At 35.7% G+C, this 14,818-nt stretch overlaps 1 protein-coding gene across 1 annotated transcript in view; it reads right to left on the bottom strand.

Annotated features, from left to right (window-relative positions):
- Ino80 (chromatin-remodeling ATPase INO80) overlaps nucleotides 1–14,818 on the bottom strand; it is a 672,466-nt gene that overhangs the window by 421,495 nt on the left and 236,153 nt on the right. Inside the window, exon 13 of the mRNA XM_090376565.1 lies at nucleotides 7,702–7,774. Within this exon, the coding sequence (XP_090232691.1) occupies nucleotides 7,702–7,774 (73 nt within the window). The remainder of the gene's footprint in view (nucleotides 1–7,701; nucleotides 7,775–14,818) is intronic.

Raw genomic sequence — 14,818 nt, 5'->3', positions numbered from 1 at the left:
CATGAACTATTAGAGCAATTTGAGGGGGGAGGATTGAGGTACTATTACTTTAACTAGCCTTCTCTCCGTTCTCCTTTTGTTAGCTAATTTAGCTTATTATGTTTAGCAGATTATTTGGTTCTCGGCATTGCTTATTTACTATTTTGTTACAGCTATCGGTCAGGCTAAATGTCATTTGCATATGAAAATTAATGCAGTATTAATTTCTATTTTATTATACTATTTTATTTTAATACCTAACTTATGTGTCCATTTCGACATCTTTCGGTCCTAGTTATACAGGCAGATCACAACAGAAACTGATGGCTCTGCGAGCCATGGGTTATGTATTTTGTAGGGGTTTAGCTTTTAAACTACAGGACGTCTTCTACATTTCTACAATTTAACATTATTTCATTCCTGTGTGTGTGTGTATATATATATAGTCTATAGGTATAGGGTGCAGAGTAGTCTAAAGGAACTATTTGTTGAATCCATAGTAAAATTACCAGAAAGTACCTGTAAAGAAAATTACCAGAAAGCACCTGTAAGGAAAATTGCAAGAAAATACCTAAAATAAATATGCAATTAGTAATGTAAAATTACCCGTGGTTGCAACTGCGATGATTCTGGCGATTTCTTCAGGGGTCAGCTGCCGAAACAAAAGGAAATGTAACAAACGAGTAAGGGCCTCTGTTTCGAACATGTGATATACTCAATGCAGTGTAAATTATGCTGAATGCAGTATAAATTACTGTTATAACTGAGAGAATAAAAGCGGGAAAAGAGTGTGAAAGCTGACGTATATCTCGCAGCTGACCCTAGAGAGGTGGAAGAAATACTAATAATAATAACTATAATAATAATAACAACTGGCGTAAAAGTGAAAAAACTAAGAAAGTACTAGGAAAATAAATTTGTAGGTCGAGGTGGTACTTAGTAACATGCCATGCTGAAGCTGGGGAGAGGGCTGCGGACTGCGTGCCCGAACGCAGCATAGGAGATTCCTGCTAATAGTTGAAGCAACCACATGTGTAGGAAAATGGAAATAAACAGAACATAGAATTATGATTGGGTGAGAATGGATTAAATGCATGTAGCACGTTTCCAGGAAAACGGAGAATTGACTGTAAAGTAGTGCGATATAGATGTTGAACTTATTGTAAGGCGAAAACATTGAATATAGTAGAAAATAGCATCTTGATTGCTTTCGAAAACCTAATTGCGCTCAAGAAGGAAAGTAAATAGGGTTAAGGATAGCAGATATAATGAGAAAGAGTGATAAAGGTGGTGCTCGGGTTGCATATATATACAGGGGTCCAGTCACATTATTATGACCACCTACCTAGTATCCAGAATATGTGCATTTCGCAGCATGCACCACAGGCAGCTGTGGGAGGGACTCAATAAGTCCACGGAAGGTTGCTACAGGTATCTGTGACCATGCAGACTGCAGTGCACATTGGAGTTCCTGTCCGCTCCTTGGTGAAAGATCCATCCGTCTGATGTGTCGATCAAGGTGGTCCCATAGATTTTCAATTGGGTCAGGATTCGGGGAATTCAGTGGCCAAGGGAGTAGCTTAAAGTCTTCATCGTGCTCCTTAAACCACTCACAGACAATTCTGCCAACGTGGCATGGCATACTGTCTTGCTGATAGATACCATCGCCCCCAGGGAGCACTGTCAACAAGTATGGGTTTACATCAGCGACAACTGATAGGTAACCGTTTACATTCAGGGTGCCCTCCAGAGGTATCAGCGGACCCAAGCCATGCCATGAAAACCTTCCCCAGATCATAACGCTGCCCCCACCAGCCTGCCTTCTGCCAACAATCGTGTCCGGGTGTCTGTTCTTGGAGGTTTCAGGCTGGGGTCCAGTGTCGGTATTACTGTGCAAACCGATGCCGTTGTTTACAATGAATGGCTGTCAGCATGGGTGCTGTCACCAAGTGTCTGCTCCAGAGCCTAATGTGCAACAGGGTTCATTGCACTATCATGTTGGAGACCTTTCTGGTACCTAGGTTCATTTGAATGGCCGGTTAAGCAACGGGTACACCAATTGGTACTGACCACCCGTTTTAGCTGATGTTTACCTCTGGGATCAATGGCGAATGTGGTTCCACAACTGGCACATCGGGTCATCAAAATTGTTCCATTCATCCAGTCTTGATACACTTTCACCACTGCAACACGTAAGCATTTCACAAAGTCTTCTGTTTCAGAAATGCTGGCACCCCTGGCCTGATAGCTGATCATCATGCCTTTTTCTATGTCTGATAGGTTGCATGCTTTGCCCATGACAGAGGCTGTTACTATGTTCACAGATGTCGAACATCAAGCCTTATATGCTTGCAAATGTGTGAACTTGACACATATGCTGTATGATTCGCTAAGCATGTGTGATGTCTGAATTGGGGGGGGGGTCATAATATTGTGACGTGTGTGTGTGTGTGCGCGCGCACGCACACACACACACACACACACACACACACATATATATATTAATATAATATACATATATTATATTAATACAAAAGAAGAAATAAAATCTCTAATATCTAAGTGATATAAACAACTGAAAAGTGAAATTGTCAGGATAGATTAATGCCATCAGTTTTGATTACATATTACATATGCCTGCTAAATTATAAAAACAATAAGTTTTATTTTTATTTTTAGACAATATATAGCCTAAGATATGTTTGTAACCATAACCTACAAGATCCCTAATAGCAACTATAATTAGCAAAATTATACTAAATCAAATACCAAATCAAAAGTATCGTAATGCAGCTACTACATAAGGCTTACATTGAACGGCTCATCAACATGGGGCTAGCACCTCTCAATATATGCCATCAATAACAACATGAGCCATCTGTTTCTCTAGTTATATACCAGTCTCACCATATTAATATATACTAAATATAGTAAACATAATAGTTTTAAGATCAAATTTAAGATTAAATTTAAGTTAAGAATAGCATAAATTTGCTAAACGTGCAAAAAGTGAAACTCGCAATAGAAATATATACGAAGGGTTGACTGGCAAAATATAACTGATATCCCTACAGACAGCTTTATTCTTACATTATTAGAATATTTACATGAGTGTTTCTGTAGCTTAATGGGTAGGAAAAGCAAAGCAAAGGCCCAAGAAATAGACGAAAGGAAAATGCAACAGGAATAGTAGCACACCTCAATTTCCCTCGAATTACTCTAATAGATTTTGAGGCATAAGATATGAGAGTTAGATAGCAAATAGATAAAAGTAGAGGCAAAGACAGCAAGCTTCGGAAAATTAATTACCGGGTGTGTAAATCCCCGCCCCTTAGTCGGGTTGCTGGTAATTTGTTGTGTAAAGAGACACGTACCTTATAACTAAGGTTAAAAGACTTAAATGCATAAATGAAAGTCATGGTAAAAGCACCGCAAGACTATATTTCAGAAAAATGCAAACGTTTTTACTGATACTTCCAAGGACATGGACTGGCCCGAGCTACAGCGTGAAACAAAAGAAAATTCAAAACTCCCTCTACTGACAAATGCGATTAGAGAAATAGCATCCACCAATTAGAAGCCATATGAACAAAGGTGACCTCTGGACAAGATCAAATGAAAAGAAAAAAATTTATTCCTTCCCAAAGAACTATGGGTACAACTTTTTCAGAGCGTAAGACACAGATCGACAGTTCTATGAGAAGTACCTAATATGTACTTATATACATAAACTCTGATTTGGTATTTTGTTAACATTCGATTTAGCATGACTTCGCTAATTATAGTTACTATAAGGGGTCTTGTAAGTTATGGTTACACATATATCTTAGGCTATATTGTCTAAAAATAAAAAACATTGTTCTTTATATATATATATATATACACACACACAGTAAACCCCCGCTATTCTCGGTATCTGAATTCGCGGTTTCGCGATCGCCGATTTAATATAACATGAAACCTAAAAAAATGTGAATTTTAAAGCGCTGTGAACATTTTCCACCATAAAAAAACATGGGCGTGGCTAAAATTATCTTTCCCGGTCAAAACAGCGCTCAGTGGGTGGGTGCAGAGGGTGACAAAATCGCGAGCGTGGATTTTTCTCGCTAATCCTTGTTCAGTATGTGTTATGTGCTTGTCATGGAAGGTTTCATCGTTTGCTTTTAATTTATATGCTTATAAATTGAATAAATTTATCAATTTATAAATTGATATGCTTACAAAAGTGATAAATCTACCGTTTTTCAGTGTAAAGCAGACTTTTTCGAGTGTGTTAATGGAAGAAAGTAACTTTTTTGTGGACAAGTTCTTTCTAACCCGTACAAAAATATGGCTACGAATAACAAGGGAAATGTGAAAAAATCAAAGAAGGTGATGACATTAGCGAATAAAATTGAGTTATTAGATAAAATTTCTAATGCTGAAAATGTCTCCTCAGTGGCAAAACATTATAAAATCAATGAGTCAACAGTACGATAAATCAAGAAATCGGAAGAAAAAATCCGCCGTTGTGTCCGTGAAAACGCACTAATTGCTTCAAAAATTTGCTCTGTAACTCGTGATGTTAAATTAGAAAAAATGGAAAAGGCTTTAGATCTGTGGATAGAAGACCGAACTCAAAATAAAGTTCCGTTAAGTTCACTCATCATTCGTGAAAAGGCAAAACTCCTTTATCAACACTTTAGCGAAACTGATGATAGCACTGGCGGGATAAGTTTTTTTAGCTAGCAAAGGCGCTGGTTTGAAAGATTTGTTTGAAATTTATAATAAATATTACATTTAATATTAAATTGTTTCTTATTTTCATTTCGATGCCATATGCTTGCATTTCACTATGTACTGTCTATGTACATAGTCATATTATGAAGGTACATATAATACATACACAGACAAAATTTTAGACTAGTTTTTCTTATATATTTCATACTTTGGAACCCCTTTATTATTATGAGAGCCATAACTCAGTATTTGCGTTTTCGGTATTCGCGGCATTTCTCAGGAACGTAACCCCCGCGAATAGCGGAGGTTTACTGTACTCTGGAACCTTGGTTGAAGGGAGTTCACACCTCGAGGGACCTGGCTCCTCCAATGAAGTTCTTCAGCCACTAATTCCGCAGAGAGTTGCTTGAAGAAGAGTCTGCGGCTCTTTACTTCTTTTTCATTTTCCATGTAGATCACATGGTAAATGAAAATTCCCTATTTGCCTAAAAATTGTTTCCCTAATTTCACAAAATGGGATCTGCGGACCCAATTTTGTGAAATTAGGTGTGCAAATTGGACCCCTCTGAAACTGGTCAAATTATTTGTTCTATGTACAGCAAATTGATAATAAATAGTTATTGTTATACATTTATGTAAAAATAAAAATAAAGTTGAGTTGTTTTAAACATAAAACTTTGAATTTTCTTTTCAGAAAACCCAGTGAAGAGGCAAAACTCCTTTATCAACTCTTTAGCGAAACTGGTGATAGCACTGGCAGGATAAGCTTTTTTGCCAGAAAAGGCATATTACATTTAATATTAAATTGTTTCTTATTTTCATTTCGATGCCATATGCTTGCATTTCACTACGTACTGTCTATGTACATAGTCATATTATGAAGGTACATATAATACATACATAGACAAAATTTTAGACTAGTTTTTCTTATATATTTCATACTTTGGAACGGAACCCCTTTATTACTATGGGAGCCATAACTCAGTATTCGCGACATTTCTCAGGAACGTAACCCCCGCGAATAGCGGGGGTTTACTGTATATATATATATATATATATATCCGTGGTCTAGTGCTTTCTGTTGCCATTGTATACCAGCAAATTTCACAATTTCATCAATCCACCATATCTTGGGTGTTTTTCTTAGGCATTTCAAAATTCATTTGATCATTCTATTGTCATTTCTTCTTGATATGTGACCTGCCCATTTCCATTTTAATTTAGAGAGAGAGAGAGAGAGAGAGAGAGATTGAACTCACACTTTAATCATTAAATGGGCTAACCGGAAATGGTCTCCCCACCTTAGCTACTTCACTGGGGATGCAGCGACTAACAGAAATCATTGAAGTACAGCAACTGGTAGCCACAGTTAAGGTGGCAGACCAAATCTCAACAGCATCCATTTGGAATTCATATTACTGACACATACCCAAGCCTGAACTTCAGTCAACCCAGATGCTCTGTGCGAAGAATCGACAGTTTCATAACTCAGATCACTTCCTCCCAAATCAAATGCTAGCAGAAGTACAGCACCTCGATGATGACTTGAATAAGTTCTGCACCAATAAAACCTATAGGAAAAAGATCTTAGCAGTTCACTCGAATCACAGAAGCCAACAGGAACAAGTCCGTGCTCCTCTTCACACCATCTGCCACCAAGCTCTCCTGTGCTACGACAAAACTTGTTTACAACGCGTGGGAACAAAGTCTCACCATACCGACGCGTCTTTAAACAAAACCGCATCAATGAGTCTTCGCAGAGTAGGTATGAGTGCCATTCATGTATATTATTGTAAATTTAACCTTAAGCGAGGCAGCATGTAAATATAGTTAATACTGCATTATGTAAGGAATCATAATAACGTTATATTTTTAAAATTTTTACTTTTTATTTGTTTTGTACATAATTATTTAATTGTAATGTAAGCTCCACTCCTTTGGCCGTGATGGGACAGTTGCAACTTTACTTATTTACCTATATTCATTAGTTGCAATGAAGTCTCTCTCTCTCTCTCTCTCTCTCTCTCTCTGCCAGTAAACTTATTTGGGCACAAGCCGGGTCATAAATCATGAGACCCCTTAGGTTTCCATATTTTTGCAAATAGCCTAAACCCCCATGGTCCAATAAAGTAGATTATGGTGCTGTTCAACCAAGATGATAAGGAATATCAATAATTGCTTTTTGTTATATCAAAGACAATTGTATATTTCCTGCACAACGGAAATTTGTGTTTGATATAGCAAAAAGAGATTATTGATATTCTTTGCACCTTCCTTATTATCTCTGTTGAACAGTACCATAATCCAGAATAAGTCATACTGAAAGGGCAATGCTTTTAACTTACAATAAACAAACAATAAAAATAAGAGTAGGGAACTTCAATGAACACAGGAAACAGTGTTACTAACAATTATCTATGTAATTTTAGCTATGCTGAGAACATTAGCACCTTGCACGTACTCTGCCAATCATATCAGGTCAAATTCACTAAGTATTATTATTAAAATAAAGGCATAAGAATATAAAATAAAGGCATATATAAAATAAGTAAATATAAAATATAAAATAAAACAATATAAAATAAAGGCTTTCTTTAACTACTGTGATTTACAGCAGTTAAAGCTTTTAAGTGCTGCTAAAGAAGATGCACTGACTTGTCAATTTTGCATTATGGGATTATTTGTAGTTTTCTGTGATAAAATTTTAAATGAAGCATTTTTTTTTTTTTTTAAAGTTACAGTGAATAAAGTTTCAGTGATTATAAATTAAGAGAATACAGAGGTAGAGGAAATATTAGGATATTTTTTTAAAAACATTATGATAATGAGTGGGTGCCTTTTGTCAATTGTGGATAAACAATTTTTTTTATTAGATTTTTATTTTTAAAAGAGGTAAAGGAGTATATAATAAATTATTTTTTAAATTAAATTTAATGAATTACCATTAAAACATTCTAAATGTTTTAATGGTACCACAGGAGCCATATTTGTTAAAACACTTACAATCTTGTTGTACTTCATTATTAACTTTACGATTCTTTAGTGAGTCTGATACCTCAAAATCAAAGGCTCTTGTCTGAAACAAAAAAAAAAAAAAAACAATTTGATTATAATCCAATAAAATTTTAATAAAAAATAAAGAAAGAAATCACTGAATTGAAAATAAATGCTCAAATAATCTGTATGGTAGTTCTATAACAGCTTATTAATTCTGATTTGAAATATATCTTTATTATGAGAGTCAGTCAGTAAGACTGACTCTCATAATAAAGTCAGTAAGTTCTACACAGCCATCAATATTTCATAAAATATAAGCACACTGCTCCCCTTTATTATAATGCAGTCATTTATACTGAGAATTCAGATACATTGCAGATCTTTCTGCCTCACCCTGCTGTTGAATGAAATTCTGAGGAAAATATTAATGTTGATTCTGCAAACCTTGTACTGCAGGAAGCTTCCCACTCAAATGACCCAGTCTTGGTGAGGGATAGAAAAAGCTGGAAATCCCAGGGACATATACCATCCAGCCGAGTTAAGAAGCAATAAAGAATGTTTATCAAACAAAGCAATTCTTTTTTCTTTTTTTTTTTTTTTCATTTGATGAAATCCTCTCCTACCTTATCCTTTCTTTGAGTGGCAGAATAATCTTCTTCAAGCTTACTAATCACTACACTGTTATAGCCACTTCAGTTTGTATCAAGTAGCTACTGCTAGTGTAAGGGTTGTCACTGCAAACAGAAAAAGTTAATCCATAGTTTGAGAACTTACCTGTGCCAGTTGTCTTTTTTATAACTATTTCGAGTGTATCAGTGAATTTTCACATTTTTGAAAGCTTTACAGATGTATATAACTATCATTCATAATAAATTATGAACTGATTTCATGGGTTATGATGAACATTAATAAAACAGTCTTACACCATCAAGGAAAAGCTAAATAATTGACAGAGTAAAAAAGTGGGGTATTAACAGATGAAAGCATTCTTGAAGGCATCAATAATGAGAAAAGGACAGAAGAAAATGATGACATTCCGAAGATTAGGAGGTATTACAAGGCTTAGAGACTGTGAATAAGCAGTTAGAGGCACAGCAGGAAATTGAGCAAAGTAAAGATTTTACAATTAATGTCATTAAGATATGATCTTAAAGAAAAGATTCTCCCATAAAAAAACAACAAAATTTACAGACTTTTTTAAAGTCATAAAATAAGTTTCTTGAATTTTTTTATGTTGACTTATCACAAAATATTTATGATAAAAATAAAGTATTTCTGAAAATTTTGTATGTTCATATATAAGTATTAAATACCAACTGTTTGATCAGCACTTCCCCGGTAATCCTCATGCATTCGCATGGTTTTATTTTTCAGTTGTTAAAACAATGCCGAATTCAAAGCTATGTAAATGTATCTTTGTGTTTGGTATTTCAGTGCAATAAGTCATGCTCAACAGTGTAACATTAAAAGGATTCCTAGACTTTTAGAGAAGCAACGAATTAGAGAAAAATTGTACACATCATTCAGCACAATTGTCTTATCACATGGGTCACAGCCATCCACTGAAATCTGATATAACCAGGGAACAGTGTAGTGTTCCCTGGTTATATGAACAGTGTAGTGTTCCCTGTAAATTATGTTTATATAGCAAATCGTTCAATAAATATCAGAAATACACTAATAAAATACACTAACAAACTCATTGATACTACTTCCCCCGTTACAGATATGAGTGACAAATGTGAATCCATGTAACTTCGTTATGGCCATGTGAATTGAGTTGACCAAGCAGGAAGAATGTTTCTATATATTGAAACAGCACATAGCTAATCTGCATGTAAAAGCTACTGATCTTTGCAAGATGTTTAACATATCCTTCTTGATATAACTATATTCTTCCACTAGAGACAGTGAATGGGTGAATCTAGTATTAAGACAAGTTTACATGAGCTGGAAGGCCTCAACATGCCATTACCAATAGAATTATTGAAAAAACTTGGTGACAGATTGAAAAAAAATGGTCTTCATTTTAAGAAAAGTTGCTTCTGCTCATCCATGAAGCTGTGTGGCACAAATTTTGCAAAGATCTTCCATTTCCCTAATCTTCATGCAGAATTTGATGAATCATCTCCCTATTCATATCCCACTCATCAGCAATTATTCTCAGCATCAAACGAAAATCACTTTCCACAAATTCCAAAAATTTTACAACTCTTTTCTCATTTTTAGTTGTATAGACGCCCTCTTCTTGAGATGACCATCCTCATGTCCATCTATGAACTGCTTATACTACCCAAACACACTGGTTTAACTTAATATTTCATCACCATAAACAGTTTTTAACATTTCATATGTTTCTGTTGCAGATTTAAAGCAAAAGTTGATATTCATTTAATTTCATTGCAAAATTGCGACACAGAACATTAATGCTACTAACAAAAATAGTTGTTACTCACAACCTGTCGCCTACTGGTTTTAAAAAAACCTCTGCTATTTTCAATTCAACTCCAAGTGTATAATTTATTATTCCCAAAGTGTAAGAGCATGCATTTTCCTGCATTAAAATAAAGCTGTCACTTGTCAACCATTTTTGCAGCCCGTTGAAGCCATCCTGAAGGAGTACTGCTTGGTATTGGTCATTAACTATTCCACTAATATTTACATTGTCAGCAAATTTTAACATCAAACCATCTATCCCATCATCAATGTTGTTTATGAAAATTAGAGACCATGCATTTTGCTGCATTAAAATAAAGCTGTCACTTTTCGACCTTTTTTGCAGCCCATCGAAGTCATCCTGAAGGAGTACTGCTTGGTATTGGTCATTAACTATTCCACTAATATTTACATTATCAGCAAATTTTAACATCAAACCTTCTATTCCATCGTCGATGTTGTTTATGAAAATTAGAGACAGTGGTCTAAGAATCGATCCTTGGGGGAACTCCACTTCTGACTTAAGATCAATCTGAAGAATATCCATTAATTACAATCCTCTGCCTTCTACCTTACAGCCACCCAGTAATCCAACTTAGAATTTTTCCAGTAATCACAACATGTTCCAGCTTATACAATAACCTCTCAGGGAGGACTGAGTCAAATGCCTTATTAAATCCAAATAAACGATAGTGAAATCGCTACATTCAGGTCATGATTAACTGTCAAATTAGCTTCCTAAGTTAGATAAACATGATTTCCCCTTGACAAAACCATGTTCAGAATGCCACATCTACTGAAATGTCCCTGGAGTGCAATATTAATCATTGCCTATAAGATTTATTCCTACCACTGAAATCACTCTTCTATAGTTATCAACTTCTCCCTTAGAACTGCCTTTATGTATTGATGAAACATGGGCTCTTCTCCAATTCAAAGGAATCTCTCCTGACTCCAAAGATGCCTTCATAATTAACCACAATGGTTCAATACACTCCCTGGTGGCCTCCCTCAAAATTACTGGGTATATGCCATCAACTCCAGCAGCCTTACTTGCTCCTGGAGTTGATGCTCGAAAGTTTTTCTAATAGCCAGTCATCTGTATTTTCAAAATCACTAATTTCATATGACTCAGCCTCATTTACATAGCTTCTCAGCATGAAGGGTCTTTCTTCAGTAAAGACATATACAAAGTACATGTGCAATACATTTGCAACATATGCTGTGTTCTCTAAGACTTCCCCACACCCAGTGCAAAAGGGTCCGATCTGATTCACTTTTTTCTTCCTTATATTCACATACATAAAAAATTTCTTGTCTCCATTCTTTGCTCTCTTAGTCAGCACTTTCTCATATGCAGCCTTGGCCTCTAACCTTATCTGTGGTACTATTACATCAACTTGTTGCTGTTATAAGCTTCAGTACTTTTGATCACTCTGTAACTGTCCCATGCTATCTTTTTCTACTCTATATGACCAGCCAGCTCTGCATTCATTCATTCATTTTGGCATGCTCCTCCATCAATATTTTCTTAATGGTACGAACTCATTTATGGCTTCTACGAATTTCACTTTAAAAGGTATTCCATAATTCAAGTGTATTTGCTCTCAATCTGCAATCCACCCATTAATAGAAGCCACATAGTGCCTTAAACTGTCAAAGTCCCCTCTTCCGAAATTAAAAGCAGTGCTCTTTAATACTGCAACATGTTTCTTCATCTTCCAACTGACCACTGCATGTTTGCTACTTGCCAATGGTTTGTATTTCGAGCCCTGTGATGTCATTTAATTTGTGAGTAATGAGGTCGAAAATATTCTCACCCATAGTATTATCTTTGACATGCTTATACAATAATAATCATCTTATTTAGAATAATTTTCCGCCAAGGCGAGTATCCTTCCCACTTATTCCAATCAACTGGAGCAGATAAGACATTCGCACTTGCTTGCCCTTTCCATTTACATGTAAAGACTTTTCATACTCTTCGCAATCTGCTAGTCTGTAGATTACTTCCACTCCCATACCTTTGCTTCCAATAAACTCACACTACACAGATTCTATGAGGGCAAATGTAACTTCAGACTTGGCAAACACCCTTTACGTGATCAGCCTGTTTTGATAAGAGGGTGACACCACCATTCATTTTATCTTCCCTAAATACATTATTATATACCATAATGGAACTTAACACGAATTTCCAGGTGGCACCACATTTCTGTTAGCCCTATTATATCAGCATTAGTTGTCCTAACCATGATTTCAAATTCAGCCATTTTATTAATAACACTCCTGACGTTACTGTAGACATAGTTAACACTAAGTATTCTTCTACAGTTTACTAGTCTGACACACCCCTTGAAGTTATTTAAGCTTGTTTCCCTATTTTTCACATCCCATTCTTTTGAAACATTGCTACACTCAGAACATCTGAGTCAACACTGGCTGTTGTGGCAACAATCAAGAATTCTTGAGGTGAGTGCAAGCATTACTTTGAACCAAGATAAATATAGATCTATATGTTACCTTCTGCACTATCTTCTGCACATTAACCAGCAGTTTTCCTGAACCCTTAAAGTGTCCTCAATGATACTAGCAAAAATCCTTGCACTACCTTTGTTCAAATGGAAACCATCTGTATAAAACAGATCCTTTATCTACAAGTGTTAGTCACACTGATAAAATCCCCCCCCCTCCCCAGAACCTGGAAGATTCCCTCAAATCAAGTTAATCCCCAAAGGCTTTAAAGCATATAATCTCTCCTACTGTGCCTGGGCAGAATTGCAGGCACATACATATTCTGACCAAACTCACAGAATTTTTTCAGCATGGTCCTATATTTATCCAACAAATGGATAAATATTCGTTTAATATTGTTAATCCCACACGAATAAAACTGCCCTCTTTATCCCTTAAAATCTGGCAATCTGTTAGTAATGTCATTAATTGTTGCTCCTGGGAAACACCCTGGCTCTGGTCACCTATCTTTATTACAAAAAAATATTACCTGTTTCCCTGACAATAGTCTCTCAATAAAACAAGATCACCTTCAACCAGAGCAGTATGCATTTGACTTTTCTTATCTGGGATCAGAATTCTTATCTGGGAAGTTGCATGATTACTGTATAGGTTTACATTTGCCATTTTTAAAGTGAATTCTGTACTGATATCACAGATTACACCACTGTTTTACATTTCTTTTAAATTAAAAACCCCTCACTATGGCTCCAAAAGTTAAACTTCATACAGAGAAGAAAAGAAGAACAACATTAAAGCTTAGTGACAAACTTCATATAATCCAAATTATTACATTACGGTCCCTGGGAAGTTAATTCATATACCCATGTGTATTGTGTATGTAAATTGCATGTGTTCTCTGGTCGATTTGCCTGTTTTGCTGGACATAAAACCCCAGTTTCTAGGGGAAAAACCTATCTATGCTATCTACAGCTGAGATTAAATAACTCAGCCACAGAGTGAAAAAAGCGATTAAGTTCCTTGCGTAATTAACGGGATTCAAACCCAGACCTTTTCCACCCAGTGTGGGGAGGATAGTGATGATGCCACTGTGCTACTCACACAGACTAAACTTGAGATAATAAAGAAAATAAATCGGGGTGTAAGCAGGAGTGTATTAATGGCAGAATATAACAATGGCTCATCAACATGTTTAAGTTTTTTAGGTCAGTTAATAAATGTGCATCCTTGATCTCTCTATTTAGCCTCATTATTTCTGCACTAAATATATTAAAAATAAAACTTTCTAGATAATGGAAAAATCGAAATAACACACCTTGAATCCCCAAAAGTGCCGTTATTCTGAAAGTCTACTGTATAGATGACAAGGTCATTCTGAATAGCAAGCTGTAACTTTATAAGTACAGGTAACCCTCATTTAACATGGCAGTTAGGTTTCTTTAAAATGTGGTGTGCGAAACTGTGTTATACTGGACTAAGAAAAGGTACAAAGTGGGAAGGGGTCATGTTCCAAAAGCTAACAAAAATACACCATTCTAGATTTCATGTATCTTCTATTCTCTTTAAAAAATCAGTAATCTGGGTTTGTTTGCTTTTGCTTGATAAATCTTTGTGAATTTCATAGTATGGAACTAAGCATTTTTGAAGCTCCCTTTTGAACATTGGGCTCCTTTCATTCAAGAATCTGCATTCAAAAAATAAGATTCTAATTGCTCGACTAACTTTATGCCATATGGCTTTTTAGTGTAAAATTTAGAAGTATTGAATTTTCATCTGTGCTATCATCCACTGAATTGATTTGGTTTTACCTCCAATGTCATTTCCACCAAATCCACTTCACCAGCCTCTTTTTCAACCAGTATTTCTTGAATGTCTTTAGTAATCATATCTTTTTTATTTTTTTAGGAGCATAGGCAACTAAGGCCACGTTACTCTGTATACTATCTATAAATTGCATGTGTCCTGAGATCGATTTTCTGCTTTGCAGGACAACAAACCTGTGTTTCCGGGAGGAAAAAACCATGTTACCCTAGTCTGAACCCGACTAACTCAGCTACGTTGTGAAAAAGACATACAAAATTCCTCTTGCAAAAACAGCTGTGCTACCCACGAGGGCTTCAGTAGTCATATCATCAAAACTTTCCCTTCCTACCAACGTAGCAAGTTCTACTATGCATCAATTCTGTTTTCTGCCAGTTCGACCATACGTATT

The sequence above is a fragment of the Mastigoproctus giganteus genome, chromosome 6, assembly GCF_048544385.1.
Source record: "Mastigoproctus giganteus isolate SK-2022 chromosome 6, ASM4854438v1, whole genome shotgun sequence".
Taxonomy (NCBI): domain Eukaryota; kingdom Metazoa; phylum Arthropoda; class Arachnida; order Uropygi; family Thelyphonidae; genus Mastigoproctus; species Mastigoproctus giganteus.
The sequence above is the reverse complement of the archived record's forward strand: the minus strand, read 5'-3'. Positions and strand labels throughout refer to the sequence as shown.